Here is a 17,163-nt window from a genome sequence, read left to right as displayed (position 1 = left end):
CGCGGCCGCCGCCGCCGATCCCCGGCTTGCGCGGCTGTGGAGAGACGCGACCCCTCCAGCGCCCCGCTAATCCCGTGGACGGGGAGCTCGGCTCCTCCCTGGGGCGCCGCTGCAGGGCGCGCTCAAGATGTGAACACTCAAGGGGCGCGCAAGTACTTTCTGTAGGCATCACCATACTTAAGTATTTAGAAGGTGCAGAAGGACCTGAACTCGCCAATACCAGTTCAGTTCAGTCGCTCAGTCTTGTCCGATTCTTTGCGACCCCATGGACTGCAGCACGCCAGGCCTCCCTGTCCTTCACCATCTCCCAGAGCTTGCTCATGTCCATTGAGTCGGTGACGCCATCCCACCATCTCATCCTGTGTCGTGCCCTTCTCCTCCCGCCGTCAATCTCTCCCAGCATCACGGTCTTTGCCAACCAGCCACTACTAGGGTTAACGCCTTAAAGCAGGGGGCGCGCGCGGCACACTGTCCCTTTAAGGCGGTGAGCCAGGCCGAGGCGGTCTGTCCCTCGTTGCCTCCCGTAGCTCGCCTCCGAGAGGCCGGCTTTGTGCGTTTGCCCCGCCCCGTCCGCCTCCGCCCCCCGCGCCCGCGCACGCGCACTGCCGCCCAGCCGCCTAGTCAAGCTCGGCCCGGCTCCCGCCCAGGCGGCGGCCGACGCGACGCCCGGAGCGCCCACCTCAGTCCCCTCACCGCCCCGGGCAGGTAAGCGGGGGCCGCCGGGCCGGCGGGCACGTCCCGGGGGGCGCGGGGCCGGCCGGACGCCGGCGCCCCCCGCGCCCCCGGCCGCCGCACGTGTTCCGGCGGCCCGGGCCCGGCCCGGGTCCAGCCCCGCCGGGCCTCGCAGCGCGGACGCCCCGCGCCGGCCGCCTCGTCTCTGGGCGCCCGCGCCGCGCGCCTTCTGCCTGCCGGACGCCGGGCCCCCGGCGGCCCTTTGCCCTGACGCGAGCCCGCCGCGAACGGGCCCGCCCGGACCGCCGGACCCTGGGGGCCTCCCCGCCCTCAGCGGTCAGGTGACGAGCCCCCGGCCCCGGGACTACGGCCCCCAGCGCAGCCGAGCGCGGCGCCCCCTTTGCTTCCAGAGAGAGAGAGAGACCCCCGACCCACTGGGCCAGCCCGCGCCTGGGTGCCCTCAGCCGCAGAGACGCCCCCACCTCAGCCTGCCGCCCTCCCGGCCCCTGCCCAAGGCAGCCGGGCTCCCTGCTCCCCGGAGGGCCCGGGGCTCCGGGGATCGCGGGGCTGCCCGCGGCCACGGACAGCGCACCGCGCTCCCGCAGTGGAGCCTCAGACCCCTTGCAGCCTGGCCTGCGAGAGCTGTTCTGGGGGTGTGGAAGATGCTGCCCGGAGCCCGCTCACCCAGTTTCTTCCCGCCCAGGTTCCCTGTCGACGCTGGCGGGTCTTGAGCGAGACACTGCCTCCGAGCTTGGCGAGGCTCCATAGGAGGCAGAGAGGTAAGCTGGCGCGTCTGAGAACCCGGGTGGAGTGCCGGGAGCGGGGGGTCCCAGACTCTTCGGCGGCTCGAGGCCCCTCTCTCTTCCCACGGGCGGGGGCCCAGTCTCTGGGGCGGAGCCCCGAGCGTTTTGCGTTTTACCGGTTGACCAAGAGCACTCCCCACCCCCCAAGTCGGTTGGCTCAGCCTTGGGTGGCCAGGCTCACCTGGGTGCCAAGAGGGGTCTGTCGCTATTGCTCTGGAGGCTGGCTCCGCATGTGAAGAGTCAGGCGATCGTATTTGCAAGAGCTGGGCTGGATTTCCGCGCTGATGTTTTGTGCAGTTAATGATTTGCTGGTGGAAAGGTAGGGCAAGGGTTGATCTGGGAGGAGTCGGGCACCTTCTCTGTGAGACCCCCTGTGTATCCCTGCTGCTCACCTGAGGGCAGCAGGTTTGCAGGAGTCGAGCCTCACCTCACCTGGTGCTCTTGGCTTTTATGCTAACAGGAGCTACTCAGGCCTCAGAGCTGCCGTCCCGTCCCGAACGGAGCCTCTTCTGTTCCCACTTGCGTTGGGCGTGGACACGCCTCGGGCTTCCCCTCTGTCAGCCCTAGCTGTGGTCTGGCTCCCTGAGGGGCCGGCTTCTGTGAAACAGACCCTCCAGCTCTGGGCCTTGGCTCCTCTGCCCACCCAGTGTGCCGCCCACCCAGGGGAAGGCAGCGCTTGGGTCCATTGGCGGGGCCCGGTTGCACCAAAGGTATTCACTGAGTAGCCAGCGCTTCCTGAGCCGCAGCTTTGTGCCTGCACCTTGCCCCCGGGCAGGTTTGCCAACCAGCCCCTGGCCTCCCCCGCTCCATTCTGGGTGCCCCCTCTCCGTCCCTAGGCCACGACCCTCACAGCAGGTGGCCGGCCGGGTGCTCTGCACTGCCGTGTTGCGAGATGTTCCTCTCCCCTCCTCCTGGAGGAGACCGGGGATGTGCTCTTTTGGATGGCTTCCATCCATTCCGCCTCGGTGTGACTGCAGTTTTCAGTGCCGAGCTAGAACTTAGAGTGTGTAAACTCCTTGGCTCACGGTGGTGCCAGCTTCTGGACTTGGATGGCCCGAGATGCTTGTGGGATGTCTCGGTGGCTCTGCTCTGGAATAATGCCTTCCCTTGTTTTCAGAGTCACCTGGCTTCTGTGCTATGTATCCCAGTGACGGCATGTCCTCCTGTGATAGGGGAAGCCAGGCTCTTGCCACGCGGTGTTCCCCAGGTTCCCGTTTGCATGCTGCAGTCTCTCCATCCTCTGCAGCGAGCTGGCTTGCAAGGTGTCCGGGCGTGCTTCAGGCGAAGGCTTCTAGGAAGGCCGGGCGGTGGGGACTCCACGGCAGGGCCAGCTCCGGGCTGTGCTTTCTGGCTGCCTGGTCGATGCCTCACCGGGGACAGAGAGCCTCTCGCTGTTAGCATTCTTCAAGGGGCCATGTGTCTGCAGCCTGCACTCGGCAGCCCTGGAGCCGGGACGAGGGCCACGGGGGTGCGCTCCTGCTGTCGGCCCTGTTGCGTCGCTGGGGTGCTGTTGGGGGCTTGCATGCATTCCTGCAGCTCAGCTCCTGTCACTTGGCATGTTTGTTTCCTGATCAAGAGATCCTTGGTTACTTTTATTATCATTAATACACTTGTTTATTTTTAGTACTGCCGAGTCTTGCTGCATGAGCTTTCTCTTGTGGCAGAGCACGGCCCTAGGGTGCTTCAGGGGTTGGCCTCAGTAGCTGCCGCACATGCTCTCAGTCGTTGCGGTTCCCGGGCTCTAGAGCAGGCCCAGCAGTTGTGGTGCTCGGGCTTTGTCGTTCCACGGCACGTGGGATCTTCCCAGACCAGGGATCGAACCCGTGACTCCTGCATTGGCAGACGGATTCTTTACCACTGAGCTACTAGGGAAGCCCTGATTTAAGTGTATCAGGGGATCTTTGAAGAGAATTGCCTTTTGTCTGCCTGGACTTTGCTGTGTTTCTGCAGACGTGTGGGTAACAAAGCAGGAAACGCCGCTGAAGGTGGGTCCTGGGCTCTGATCCACAGGTGGGGCGAGAGCAGCGGTGTCTGAAAAGGACTAGCGAGGCGCGGGTGGAGCAGACCCCTGCCTGGACCAGCGCTCGCTGCAGGCTCAGGAAGGCCATTGCTGTGTGTTCTCTTTCCTGGACACTAACTGTTTTAATATATTTTATTTGTAAGTTTATTTATTTTTGGCTGGACCATGCGGCATATGGGGTCTTTGTTCCCCTATCAGGGATTAAACCCGTGGCCCCAGCCGTGGAAAAGCAGACTCTTAACTACGGCGCTCTGGGCGGGTCCCTGGAGGGCACCATCTTTGCAGCATGGTTTGTGTGTCGGCCCGTCCCCTGCTGCAGGCCTGGACCAGCAGACGCCCTCCCACGGCGCGTCCTCCACTTGGGGCTGTGACCTCTCTGCCCGGGGTGCTGCAGAGCCATGGCGACCGAGGAGAAGAAGCCGGAGACGGAGGCCGCCCGAGCACAGCCCACCCCGTCATCCTCGGCCACACAGAGCAAGGTGCGTCCCCGGGGGCCCCAGGGAACGGCCAGGGCACGGAGGACGCGAGACGCTCGGAAATGGTATTTCAAGTGCGTAAGCCTGTTCTCCCTCCCCACTGAAACAGTGCCGGCTTTCACTCCAAACCACATCCCCAGCCAGTGCTTTTATGGGCCGTGTTGGGGATGCCCCCCTGTCACCTGGGGAGGGGGCTTTGTCAACCCTTGGTCTTGATCGTAAGAGTCTCTGTGGGACTCAGACAACGTCTCTTGTTAAGCTCCCCAACTCTGGTCCCACCCTTCCCTGTGGAGGTAGCCCGCAGGCAACAGGCAGGTCTGCCCAGGGGCACAGGATTCAGGGGAGCTTGCGGGGGGCGGACCTTGGCACGGGTTGGGGGCTGCTGAAGCAGGGCTGGCGCTGCTGGGGCTCCCAGCTGCACGGTGGGGGGCAGGTGCTTCCGGGAGGGGTCCCCGTGTTTCTAGTCTGGATGGTAGAGTACGGGAGAAGCAGGACTGGTGTGCAAAGTCCGGGCTCAGGGTTAGGCACGTGTGTTCAGCTGGATGAGGGCTCTCGGAGGTGCTGTCCAGAGCTTGACCTTACACCTTGGGCATCACGTCCAGACTGGCGATCAGTGGGCAGTGGGGTAACTGTTTGCTGACCAGTGCTCTCTCTTTAACAGCCCACACCGGTGAAACCAAACTATGCTCTTAAATTCACCCTGGCCGGCCACACGAAAGCTGTGTCCTCTGTGAAGTTCAGCCCCAACGGGGAGTGGCTGGCGAGTTCGTGTAGGTGCCCCCGCCCTGTGACTGCTGGTTGAGACTCTGCAGAGACGGGCCGGGGCGGGGGAGCCTGGTGACAGGTGCTGAGGACGCGGCTCCTTGGGTGCGGCTGTGGGCAGCCCAGATGTTGACTGGAGGCCTTGACTGCCTTTCCTCCCTTTCTTTCAGCTGCAGATAAACTCATTAAGATTTGGGGAGCATATGATGGGAAATTTGAGAAAACCATCTCTGGTCACAAGCTGGTAGGTGTCCGCCCTGCCCCGACTGAAGCTCTGCTGGGCGTGGGGGGCCCAACTCCCAGGCCTGTCAGGTTAGGGTTGGAGCCCCCCGCTCGGGCCTTCTCCCCAGTTTTTTAGGTGGTGATTTGCCTCCCAGCTTTGACGTCCTCAGGTGTGTCTGTGCCAGGCTGTAGGCCTGGCAGAGCCCCAGGGAACAGGCTTCTGGGCCTGGCCTGTGTGTCCATCTGTGCGGTCCTCCCGAGCTGAGGGCATGATGTCCGGTTACCTTCAGTTGGACGTTGGGGGTCTGACTCTGGCTGGCTGGTCCCGTTTAGTCAAAGCAATGACCGTGTGTCTCCTCCCGCAGGGCATATCCGACGTGGCCTGGTCGTCAGATTCTAACCTCCTTGTTTCTGCCTCAGATGACAAAACCCTGAAGATCTGGGACGTGAGCTCGGTAAGCTCCAGGAGCGGTGCGGCTGCTGAGCGGCTGTGTGTCGTCAGGCGCTTTACCGCTGTTGCGAGTTGGGTGAGGCGGGGTCACCCTGACACCGATATTTGGGGAAATAATCCCCAGGAACGATGTTATTTCAGGGAAAGTGTCTGAAAACCCTGAAGGGACACAGCAATTACGTCTTTTGCTGTAACTTCAACCCCCAGTCCAACCTCATTGTCTCAGGCTCCGTAAGTGTGTGGCTCCCCTGGGCAGGGGTGGTGGGGCTCCCAGGCTGCTCGCTGAGGGGCTCGGGGCTGGGGGGCTGTCCCCTCTGTTCCCCCCAGCAGAACCACCGTCACCTGTCCCTTTGCCTTCAGTTTGACGAGAGCGTGCGCATATGGGATGTGAAGACAGGGAAGTGCCTCAAGACCTTGCCGGCCCACTCAGATCCCGTCTCGGCCGTGAGTCCCGCCGCCACCCCAGCGGCAGAGGCCGTGCTCGGGGACCTGTGCCCGGGGTGGGGGTCTCACGGGGCAGGCAGGGAGCCGGGTCTGCAGGGGCTGAGCTGCGCAGGTGTGACCACTGGTGCGGGGAGTGTGGCACGGAGGTGACTGTAGTGGGTAGAGCATCCCGGGGTCGTGGTGGCCAGTTGTGGGGAGACGGGGGGAAGGTATCCTCCCTGCGTGGTCCACAGTGACTGTTCTGGGCACCCACGTGTGCGGGGTGAGTGTGCAAGTGTTAAACTACCCACGTGTCATAAACTGCCCAATGTACGAATTAGGCAAAGTGTCTCTTTGTCAATGAAGAGCCAGAAATGGTTTTTTAGCCAAGTTTACCTTTTGAAAAGTAGAAGGAGTCATGTATAAACAGGTTGTCTGTTGTTACGGAATGGTTGGTCCTTTTCAGGTTCTGAAGTCCTGTAGGTGAGCGATTTTAAGTGTTCTAAGCCATGGACGGCCTTTGTCCTGCTGATGCCGTGCTCAGGCATCTTGACCTTTTGGGGACACGTAATGAGCTAGTTATCGTCACTGTGCTTATTTAACTTAACGTGCAGTGTGCATCATGAGAAACTCGGGGCTGGATGAAGCACAAGCTGGAATCAAGATTGCCGGGAGAAATATCAGTAACCTCAGATATGCAGATGACACCAAACCTTATGGCAAAAAATGAAGAAGAACTAAAGAGCCTCTTGATGAAAGTGAAAGAGGAGAGTGAAAAAGTTGGCTTAAAACTCGGCATTCAGAAAACTAAGATCATGGCATCCAGTCCCATCACTTCCTGGCAAACAGATGGGGAAACAGTGGAAACAGTGACAGACTTTATTTTTGGAGGGCTCCCCAGCCATGAAATTAAAAGACGCTTGGTCCTTGGAAGAAAAACTGTGACCAACTTAGACAGCATATTAAAGAGCAGAGACATGACTTTTCCAACAAAGGTCCGTCTAGTCAAGGCTATAGTTTTTCCAGTAGTCATGTATGGATGTGAGAGTTGGACTATAAAAGAAAGCTGAGTGCCAAAGAATTGATGCTTTTGAACTGTGGTGTTGGAGAAGACTCTTGAGAGTCCCTTGGACTGCAAGGAGATCCAACCAGTCCATCCTAAAGGAAATCAGTCCTGAATATTCATTGGAAGGACTGATGCTGAGGCTGAAACTCCAATACTTTGGCCACCTGATGCAAAGAGCTGACTCATTGGAAAAGACCCTGATGCTGGAAAAGATTGAAGGCGGGAGGAGAAGGGCATGACAGAGGATGAGATGGTTGGATGGCCTCACCGACTCAATGGACATGAGTTCGAGCAAGGTCCAGGAGTTGGTGATGGATAGAGAGGCCTGGCGTGCTGCGGTCCATGGGGTCACAGAGTCGGACACAACTGAGCAACTGAACTGGATGAGCTGTTTGAAGCTGCCTGGCATGGTGCTGGCCCTCGGGCTTGGCCCTGCTGGCCCTGTGTCGTGACCCGTGCCTGGGGCTAAGGAGGTGCCCGCTGCAGTTTTAACTACGTGTTCTCCAGTGCACCCCTGCTCTGCTCCAGCTCTGCCCGCTGGGGTGAGGGTCTGGGGCTCCTTCCATCTCTGTGCCTGCTGGTGGCCAACACTTTGTGCTGGTCCTCCCGATGGGCGCTGACTGGCGGCTCTCACTCCATGGAGAGGGGTGCGGCCCAGGTCGGCACGCTCATGCCGCGGCGCCCGTGGGTGGGTGTTGGCAGAGCCCGGGCCTGCATGCCGCTTGGTGTGTGGCCCACACTGTGGCTGTCATGCCCTCACCCAGCACTGGTGCAGAGGGGCACCTCGCTGCGTTTGCTGGCTGTGCCCTCTGAACGTGGGCAGGAGCAGGGCGCAGCGCCGTGCGGGCTTTGGGCCCGCTCAGCATCACCTGCAAGGGGTTTCCATCAGATCACAGTTGACAGGTTCAAAGTGTGGAGTGTGATGAGCTCAGGTGCTGCGAGTTTGAAGGTCGGTTTGGGAGGCTGAGGAGCTCGTGGGGGGAGCCGGGCGGGGCCAGCGACCAGGGCTCCTCAGGGGCTACGTCGTCCACACGGAGGCCCCCAGCCACCCGGGGCAGCGTCCCGACTGAGGTGTGAGGGAGTGTGAGACAGCGAGCCTCTCAGGTTTCCAGGACTCCGTGCACCGAAAGGGAGAGTCAGGTGCCGCTGGTGGTTTCTAACCCTGGTGTGTGCCGAAGTGTGTCAGATGCAGGCGTGTGTGTACTCAGCCGCTTCAGTCATGTCTGACTCTGCACCCCCACGGACTGTAGCCCCCAGGCTCCTCTGTCTTTGGGATTCTCCAGGCGAGAACGCTGGTGTGGGCTGCCATGTCCTCCTCCAGGGGACACTGGGTGAAATGAAATACCTTGGGCTCGTTTCACCTGTTACTGCCCTGCGCAGCGGCTGAGAGGCGGAAGGGGCGCACGTGGCCCCGTCACGGGCCCTGGGCCGTGTGGACGGCGGTTCTCCCAGCTGTGGTCCCAGACCGGCCTCCGCCGGGAGCGTGGGAGAGACGCAGGCTCTCGGGGCCCTCGCACAGGGCAGGCACCACGTGCGGCAGCAAGCATGGTGTTTCCCCCGGGGTCACGTGTTATGAAACGGCTTGTCCTGCCCAGGACTCGAACTTCTGACGTGGATTGCTCTTGCCGCTCAAGCAAAGAGTCAGTCAGAAAAAAGAAAGAGGACAAACCAAAGACCCACCAGTCGGGAGTCGGGGCTGGTCCGGTGGCTCTTGCTTATCAGCTGTGTCTCACCTGTCCCCGTTGTGGGCAGGGTCAGGCATTCAGGTGGAGTCTCTGTGTGGAGACAGCACAGCCTGCCTCCCACCTGGGGCTCCACCTCTCCCCAGACGCGCGGTTTGGAGTAGCCTGGGTCGTGCTCCCGCCTAGTCTGGAAAGCTCACGCTGGCTCGCGCATCCCAGGGGTCGGTGTCTGGGCACTCGGAGCAGCGATCTGGGTGTCTTGTGGTTCTGGGGGGTGCTCGGCGGGCAGGGGTGCGCCCATGAGTGACACTTGCGAGTGTCTGAATAGGTAGGCGTCTCTCCTGACTTTTCCCTCTGGATAGAGGCCGTGGTCAGTCACGTCTGTGTCCACAGACAGGCTCCAGCCAGCTGGGCTCTCCCCGCGGAGCAGGGCGTCTGGGTTGGCCGTTTGTCGTTTTCCTGGGGCGTTTTTTTTTTTTTTCACGGGGCGTTTTGTAGTCCACGATTGAAAGACCCCAGACGCTTCAGGGTTGGTTTTCCTTGTGTGGTTCAGTGTCCGTCATGAAACAGACTTGCTTGAGACGCCAGGTGAGAACGATCACTTCATCCCTGTTGCTTGTGCGTCTCCGTTAGAGGCTCAGGAAGCCGGGGGAGTTCAGAGCTGCTCCGTGTGTGTGTCTGTTGTGGGGTTGGAGTGCGGGAGCCGGTGTTGATGATCATGTCTGTGTTGACCTCAGAGCGAGTCTCCCCCTCCCTCTCCTTCATCCTCAGGTTCACTTTAACCGAGACGGATCCCTGATAGTTTCCAGTAGTTACGATGGTCTCTGGTAAGTAACAGTCTCACTTGGCTGAACCAGCGAGCATTTAAAGGCCTTCCCTTGCACCGTTTGTGCCTCGGCATCCGGCGGGGTCTGTGAGGCAGGTGGGGTCGGGGAGGCGCAGCTGTCCCAGACGTGGCTCCTTGTGGGCCCTGGAGGGTGGGCGTCCTAAGCTTGTGGCCCCGGTAAGGGGCGTGGTGGAGGAAAGGTGTGCCAACATGCGCATCCTCGAGTGCCCTGTTGGGGACGTCAGGGTCCTGAGCAGGTGCTGAGAGCCCAGGTCCGTCCCAGGGGGTGTGTCGGGGAGGGGAGGTGGGGCACTGTCTCGAGAGCATGCTGTCTGAGGTCAGGCCTGTGGCCTTGACACTTGGAGTGGAAGTGTTGTCTGGACGCTGTGAGACGTGTGGGGAGCTGTAGGGAGAATGTTTTAAGCTGACCTCAGCACGTAGAGTGCGGAGCGTCAGGAGGTGTCTGGGAGTGCAGAGTGGTGTCACAGCAGTCACTGGCCAGACCCAGGGCCCACAGGGGACCTCCAGCTACGAGGGAGAAAGCAGCCTTAGAAATTTGTCCACGTTTAGTGCCAATAACAGAGAAGCTAGAGTAACGAAAGTGATGTGCGCAAGACACCGCGGCAGCACCGGAGCGCGCGGCGAGCGCTGCCGTGCCGTTCGGCCTGGCTGCGCCCCGCAGGAGAAGCTGTCACGTGTGGGTCAAAGCCCTCTGCCCTCTGACCGCTTGTTTTCAAGAAACACACCTGAAACAGGGCGTGTCGGTCCAGGCTCGGGAGAGAAGGGTGGGTAGGTGGGCCGGGCAGAGATGGGGCCTCGGCCAGGGGCTGAGCCGGGGTGAGCAGGTGGAGCTGCAGGAGACCAAGGGGGTCAGGACCGGCTGGGGCTGTGCCAGGCCTGGCCACGCGGGACCCGGTGTGTGTGAGCACGCTCAGCCGGCGGCGGCTCTGCAGTAGGGCTCCCGGGGCGCGGCAGGGCTGACCGTGCTGCAGGCCATGTGTCTGCTGCGTGTGAGGAGTCGCGTGTGCCTGTGGACAGTCCGCGTGTCCCCGTTTCCTTCATCACTCAGTGCAACTTGGGATTTCCAGCTAACGTGATGAGAAGGTCATTGCGTGAGAAGTGGATCGAGGCTGATCTCTAGGTCATGGGGTGTCGTGCTGGCAGAAACCGCACACGCACCGAGGCTGGACTGGCGTGACGCCTGCATGTCCAGCCGGGGAGTGTCGGCTCTTAGAACAGGCTCTCTTGTCCCTGAACCAGAGGCCATCCAGACAAGTGCCATGATAACACTGTTTGTGTGAGAAGCGCTGCCCCGGGGCTGCATGCTTGGCGTGCCGGTGCCTGGAGAGCCTGTGGGGTGGCAGGTCGGGCCGGTGGCCATGGGTGCGGAGCGGGCCGGCCATGCCCTCCTCCGCTGTCTCCCGTGGCGCTGAGAGAGTGTGCGAGTGAGCGAGGCGTCAGATGGGAAGTGGCCGGGCCCGTGCTCACCGCTCTGCTGTTGCTTTGCAGCCGCATCTGGGACACCGCCTCGGGCCAGTGCCTGAAGACGCTCATTGGTGAGTGGGGCGGCCTGTGGCCGCGCCCTGCGCAGACACCCTCTCTCCCACAGGGGCTCCTCCTCTGCTGCCGTCCCTCCTCCCCCTCTCCTTCCTGCTCAGCTCTGCCGTCCAGCCTGGCTGGGGCCCTCAGTGAGCCCTGTCTGCTGGGGCTGGGGGCTCCGGGGTCTCTGCAGACAGTGTGGGGCTCTGCCGGAGTGGGCTGGCACCGTGGGAAGGCAGCGTGCTCTGTGTGGCCAGAGGCGCCGCCGGGCAGGGTGTGTGTCTGGCCAGACGGTGGCTGAGGGGCCCCCAGGGCCTCGGGCCTAGGAGGCTGATGGGGGCGGGGAGGGTTTACTGTCAGGGGGAGGCCGATCTCTGAGTCCCGATGGAAGGCCTCTGCTGTGTCGGGTGAGTTGGCAGGCTCCATGGGCCAGGCTTGCCTCCTGCCCTGGGCTGTCATGGGAGCAGGCGTGGCTCTGAGGGTCTGCTCCAGCCACCATCACAGGAGTCTGCAGGCCAGGTGGGTGGCTTCAACAGCAGAAACCTGTGCCCATGTCTGGAGGCTGGAATCCACGGTCAGGGCATGGGCAGGGCTTGCTCCACCTGGGCCCTCTCTTTGGCCTTCCCCGAGCCCTCTGTGGGTGTCCTCACCTCCTCCTGCAGGTCACAGGACACTGGTCAGATCGGCTTGGCCCCCGCGGCCTGCCCAGCTGCCTCATCTGACGTAACCTGCCTCTGAGGCGCGGTCTGCATGGCCAGGCTTAGGCCAGGAGGGCGGGGCGGGTCCCCGGTGGCCTTTGAGGCTTTCTCACTCTGCACGCTCTGACTGAGACGTTGCCCCGTGTGTCCTGTGGCACCGTCCCCCGGGTCTGGGCGCCCCCACTAGTGCTGTGTCCTCGTGCCCGTGGCTGAGTGAGGGCTCCTAGCTGAGTTCGTGGCCGCCCCATGGCTGGGCGGGAGCCGAGGCCCGAGATTACAAGCAGCTGCAGCTGCATCCCGTCCCGTCTGACTTCGGCTCTGGGGCGTCACGCCCTTAGGCCGTCCTCGGAGGAGCCTGTCCCAGCTGCGGGGCGGCTCTCACACGCCCCCCATGTGCCTTTCCAGCGTCCGCCCAGCAGAGGGAGCAGCAGCCCCCCGCGTGCGGGGTGCAGGCCTGGGGCCCCCGAGGTGGTAATGGGCGGGCTGCCCCGGTGCTCGGGACCCAGGGCCACGCGGCCCCTCACCAGGGTGCACTCGGGCTCCTCCCCAGGCGGGGGCGGCACGGTCACCAGGCCACATGCCTCCCAGGCCGGCCCTGCTCAGCCAGCAGCTCCGCCCCGCCTCCCCAGGGCCCCCGGGCGCGCTGCACCCCGAGTGTCAGGAGCGGGGGTGTGGGCATGGCATTGCTAGGTGGTTTCCAGAGAGAACCTGTGCTGACGCAGTGAAACCTTCAGGAGAACGGCCGCCATGATTCAGCAGGCCGGCCGTGTCCTCAGGGCAGCTGGGTTGGGCAAGGCCCGTGCGAGATGGCTACCCCGAGGCTTTCTCTGTGCCTTGACTGGAAGCGGCCCAGGGGCGGCTGAAGACCCGGCCTCCTGAGGCCGAGTGGCCACAGGGCTTTGTTCTTGAAGCTCTCCTGCCCGGGGGTCACGGGGTGGAGCGGCTCTCACGCTGGCATGAGTGGTGGGTGGTGGCAGCGTGGGCACGTGTGGCGGTGACCTCACTGGGCAGTGGTGGGGGAGCGCCCCTGGCAGTCAGGGCCCCCCGGCAGCCATGTCTGTGCTCCACACAGATGACGACAACCCCCCCGTGTCCTTCGTGAAGTTCTCTCCGAACGGCAAGTACATCCTGGCCGCCACCTTGGACAAGTAAGCGCTGCCGTGCCCACCCGGGGTGGTTGTGTGGCCAGGCCCCAGCCCGAGACCGGCCCTCCCTGCTGGGGCCATGGCGGAGGCCCATCTGTGCAGCCAGGGCTCAGATCCTCGGCTCTGTGGTCACTGGGGACCCTCCTGTCCGAGGGGTGGTGGGCACTGCTCCTGCTCCCACTGGGCACTCTGCTTCTCCCTGGCAAGCTGCGGGCAGGTGTCACCGGCCGTCAGCTGCCCTCCTGGGGGTTTTTGGGGCTCGGCCTCCTGTTCACGGAGGGCTGCCCGCAGGTGGGCTCTCAGGGTCCACCCCGGGAGGAAGAAGGACCGTAGCTGACACCTGTGCTGGACGGGCTTCCCCCGCCCTTACTGGTGTGCCTGGGTGTCCCACGGTCCGCTCGGGTGTCCTCAGCCCCGGCCGCTTCACGGGGCCCCTGCCCACCATGTGCTGACCCGGCCCTCTGCCTTGCAGCACGCTGAAGCTCTGGGACTACAGCAAAGGCAAGGTGGGTGACGGGAGCAAGGGTCCCCGGGGCTCCTGAGGGTCCTGGGCTGTGGCCGCAGGGCACAAAGTGCGACTTTGTGGAGTTGGTTTGGTGCAAATGTCCCCACGATGCGGGTTAAACTCGGCCTGGGTGGGCTGTGGGTGGGGCTCACGGTGCTCACAGAGCCGTCCAGTCGTGGCTGGGGGCCACCGGTGGTGCAGGGCGGCCCTGACTGAGCGGCGGCCATGGCTGTTTCAGTGCCTGAAGACGTACACGGGCCACAAGAATGAGAAGTACTGCATATTCGCCAACTTCTCCGTCACCGGTGGGAAGGTGAGTCGTCTGCCCCCCGCGGCTCCCCGGCCCCTCCTGCAGGCGGGCCCGGTCCTCACCCACACAACAGGCGGGAGCTTTCTGAATGTTACTGGTATGAAGACTGCCTCTGCAGACTGCTGGTTTGGGGACATCCTGCTCCCTCTGCCTGGGCCCCCTGGCACCCTCCCGACCCTCAGGCTTAGGCAGGAGCCTTGTGATGAGCAGCTGGGCCGTGACTGATGGCCAGCGTCCCAGAAGCCGCCCCGAGGCGAGCGGCAGGCGGTGGGACGGCATCTGGACGGGGTAGTTTGGGGGCTGCATGCCCTGCCAGGGCCGTGGGCGCAGACCGTGGTCCGGCCGCACGGGCGCCTGACCGGGCTCTGTCCCCGCGCCCCTGCCCCGTGCTGTACCCAGTGGATCGTGTCGGGCTCGGAGGACAACCTGGTCTACATCTGGAACCTGCAGACCAAGGAGATCGTGCAGAAGCTTCAGGGCCACACAGGTGAGCGAGCCGTCTGCTGCCACCGTCACTTCCCAGCTGCTCTGGGAGCCCCTCCTCGTCTGCAGGTGCCAGGGTGGTGCCTCCCGATTCAGGGCTGTCGGGGGATGGTCTGACGCCTCCCCTTGCAGGGCTGCGGGGGGACGGTCTGGCCCCAGCTTTAACCACTCATTCCCAGCAGCTGGCTGCCCAGCTCTGAAGTCCCTGTGGCCCGTGGCCTCCCGGGAGTGGCTGGGGCCCATGTGGAGGTGGTGCCGTCGACGCGGGCTCCTCCCGGGCCCCTGCTCCATGCTCCTCTCCCCAGTGCTCAGGGGCCAGCAGTGTAGAGCCCTTAGCTGCCCAGGGCAACACCCTCTCCCTAAGAACTCAAGTTCCCCGGGAGCAAGGCCTGCCTCTACCCTCCACCTTTGGCCTCCACTGTCAGCTTGCGGCTTCTGCTGCGTGGCCGGGACGCTCAGAGGCTCACTTGAAGTCGCCCCAGCCAGAGGGAAAATGCTGGGGCTCCGTTTCCTGAAAATCTATAAACGCACTGAGTTGCCTGATGCCGGGGCCAGCTCACAACGGGATCTGCTGTGCCCGCCCTGGATGAACTTGCAGAGCCAGCCCCACAGGGCATCAGGGCCCACGCTGGGGTGGGGGGCAGTGCAGCTCTGGTCCAGGTCGGGGGTGCGACCTCCGCGCTGTGAGCTTGACGGCAGCCCTGGCACACCCCTGGCCCGTGGGGCACCCCTTGCCTCTCCAGGGTCTGGGCGGGGCCCCCTGCTGTCCTCCCACCCTGAACCCCGGCTCTGTGTGCTGAGCGCGGGGTGGGCAGCCCCGTGCAGAGGGCCGGGCCCAAGGGGGGAACCAACGTCGACCATCTGTTTGCAGACGTCGTCATCTCGACGGCGTGCCACCCGACGGAGAACATCATCGCCTCGGCCGCCCTGGAGAACGACAAGACCATCAAGCTCTGGAAGAGCGACTGCTAGGCCCGAGGTGCCGGGCGCTGCCGGGAAGTCCACCCGGACTCGTGGGAGCGCAGCTCTTGGAGGGGCTCCCGGTCCAAGCCCGGGGACCTGTGGGGCTTGGCCCTGAGCTGCCTCTGAAGAAACTTGGCTGGGGCGTGTCTCCCACTTGAGGGTCTGGAGGTTGCTGGTGACGTTTCTGCCAATCCCTTTCTCACCGTCCAGGGGAGAGTTCCTAGTCTGTGTTGTGTTCAGAGTCCACAGAAATATTGTGTTCAGAGTCCACAGAGATTTTTAATTTTTTATTACAAAAAGGTGAAGTTCAATTTATCACGAGTTGTGTTTTTTTCCGGTAACTATTCTGTACCATTTTTGCGATTTTATCACCCAGCGCCAGCGCTGTGCCACTGCCACCACGGGTTCTGGCTGCCAGCCTTGGAGGCTGTCCCTTGCGTGTGTTCAGTGACGCTCTGGCGACAGCGTCCTGCCTGTGACCACGTGTCCTGAGTCTGTCTGGGGAGCACAGAGCGCTCACTGTGTGATGGCCATGGAAAAGCCTGTGCTTTGGGGTCATTGCCCCCCTGAGGTTGGCATGGGGACCACCCTCAGTGCTTCCTTTGGTGCCACGGCTGGTCACATGACAAGCAGCACCCTGAGCCGTGCTGAAGGCAGCCGAGCACGCGTGTGCACACGTGGCAGCCGAGTTCTCACCCGGCGCTCTTCTCTGTGTGGCTCTTTTACGAGAAGTCTCACAGTCGGCAGGAGGTTGAAAGGATTTTTGACAGATCCCCCTAATGACATGTCCACTCCATCCCGCAGAGCCCAGGACCGCAGAGGACTAGCCAATGCCCTGCCGGCTCGCGGCGCGTAGGTGTGGGGCTGCAGGCAGGCAGTAGGCTTCCTCGTTGCAGAGACGCCCAGGCCTCTTCGATGTCTCGTGGTCTATGGCAGACGCTGGCGAGGGCAGGGGCGGGGAGCCCTGGTCTGGTCCCCCCACCACCAGCCTCAGGACGGGTGGGCTCAGGAGCCGGCTCCTCACAGGGAGATGGTGTCATCCACCCGCCTTGCCCACCTAGGCTCTGATCAGGGGCCTCTTCCTGCCAGCGGGACTGTGGGAGTTGGGGGCGCCGACTGCAGGGCAGCGCGGTCAGGGAGCTGCTGCCGTCCACGGGGGCCCCTCTCTGCAGTGGGTCCACCTGGTGTCCTGAGGCCTCTGCGGTGGAGGTGTGTCCCCTGCCTGGGTCCAGGTGGCGAGGCCAGTCCTTGGCCTCCAGGGAGCCCTGCAGGTGGGGAAGCAGGAGGCACCATGGACAGTCACAGGTGTCTGGGGACAACCTGGCCGGTGCTCCCCCAGCCTCCCCTTCAGAAGCAGAAACGCCGATGGCTTGGCTGTCATAGGAATGAACCGCTCCAGCGCAGGGAGCCCCGAGCCTGCAGCGCCTGAGCGTCTGGGCGGGAGATGCTGAGGCCCCATGGCAGGGGCGGCCTTGGTTTTCCCTGGACCAAGGTTGAGGTTCTTTGGGTTTTGTTGGTTCTGGTGTCAGACTTGCCCCAGGGCAGGGGCATGTGTGCAGAGTGCCGTGTCTTTCAATATAGTTTATTTTTTCTACATTTGAATTCTCTGTTGTAGATTTATGTAAAAATGCATTCTCTTTTTGAAAATAAAGAATTTCCTGTCTTGTAATTTTGTTCCCAAAGAAGCACTTAACCTTCCTTAACATGCAGCTGTTACTGGGGTGGGAGGGGGCAGGGGTGGCACGAAGGCAAACGACCACTCAACCAGCGCACACTCGGCGGGGGTTTCCTCAAGTCAGGGAGGAAACTGTAAGAGGCAACGACGGGTTCAGAGGAGATTTCTACACAGGCAACAGGAAGTGGGTTTGCAGAGGGATTCAAAACTGGTAAAAATCCATAGGACGCTAATGATGGACATCCCACGGGGCACAGTTTGACGTTTCTGAGGATGAGGGTATGTGGACGGCCTGCGATGATGGTTGTGAAACGGCCCTAAGACCACAGTGGGGACCTCTGCACGGCACTCTGGACTGGACACCTGGCCATCTTACTTTGGCCTATTTCAAGGTCACATGTGTTTTCCTGACGTTATACCTGTTCATCAAAAGATTGGGGTG

At 62.6% G+C, this 17,163-nt stretch overlaps 1 protein-coding gene across 2 annotated transcripts; it reads left to right on the top strand.

The window, feature by feature from the left end:
* The first annotated feature begins 574 nt into the window (after positions 1-574).
* WDR5 (WD repeat domain 5) lies at positions 575-16,715 on the top strand. Of its 2 annotated transcripts, XM_070378680.1 has the most exons (16): positions 575-705; positions 1,376-1,451; positions 3,486-3,633; positions 3,815-3,974; positions 4,633-4,741; positions 4,904-4,977; positions 5,321-5,410; positions 5,548-5,637; positions 5,767-5,850; positions 9,349-9,404; positions 10,913-10,959; positions 12,713-12,788; positions 13,258-13,291; positions 13,529-13,603; positions 14,000-14,087; positions 14,955-16,715. In XM_070378680.1, exons 4-16 carry the CDS (start codon positions 3,894-3,896, stop codon positions 15,053-15,055), a joined length of 1,005 nt encoding a protein of 334 aa, XP_070234781.1. In that variant the 5' UTR covers positions 575-705; positions 1,376-1,451; positions 3,486-3,633; positions 3,815-3,893; the 3' UTR covers positions 15,056-16,715. The 2 variants fall into 2 exon arrangements, with proteins under 2 accessions (XP_070234781.1, XP_070234780.1); XM_070378679.1 differs by lacking the exon at positions 3,486-3,633.
* The last annotated feature ends 448 nt before the right edge of the window (positions 16,716-17,163 follow it).

The sequence above is a fragment of the Bos mutus genome, chromosome 11, assembly GCF_027580195.1.
Source record: "Bos mutus isolate GX-2022 chromosome 11, NWIPB_WYAK_1.1, whole genome shotgun sequence".
Taxonomy (NCBI): Eukaryota; Metazoa; Chordata; class Mammalia; order Artiodactyla; family Bovidae; genus Bos; species Bos mutus.
The sequence above is the reverse complement of the archived record's forward strand: the minus strand, read 5'-3'. Positions and strand labels throughout refer to the sequence as shown.

Bases quoted from the DNA above. Each gene is read 5' to 3' on its own strand.
- WDR5 (XM_070378679.1), top strand. From the start codon at position 3,894: ATGGCGACCGAGGAGAAGAAGCCGGAGACGGAGGCCGCCCGAGCACAG. The intron at 12,789-13,257 runs GTAAGCGCTGCC...TCTGCCTTGCAG, and splicing joins CTGGCCGCCACCTTGGACAA to CACGCTGAAGCTCTGGGACT. The intron at 13,604-13,999 runs GTGAGTCGTCTG...TGCTGTACCCAG, and splicing joins TCTCCGTCACCGGTGGGAAG to TGGATCGTGTCGGGCTCGGA.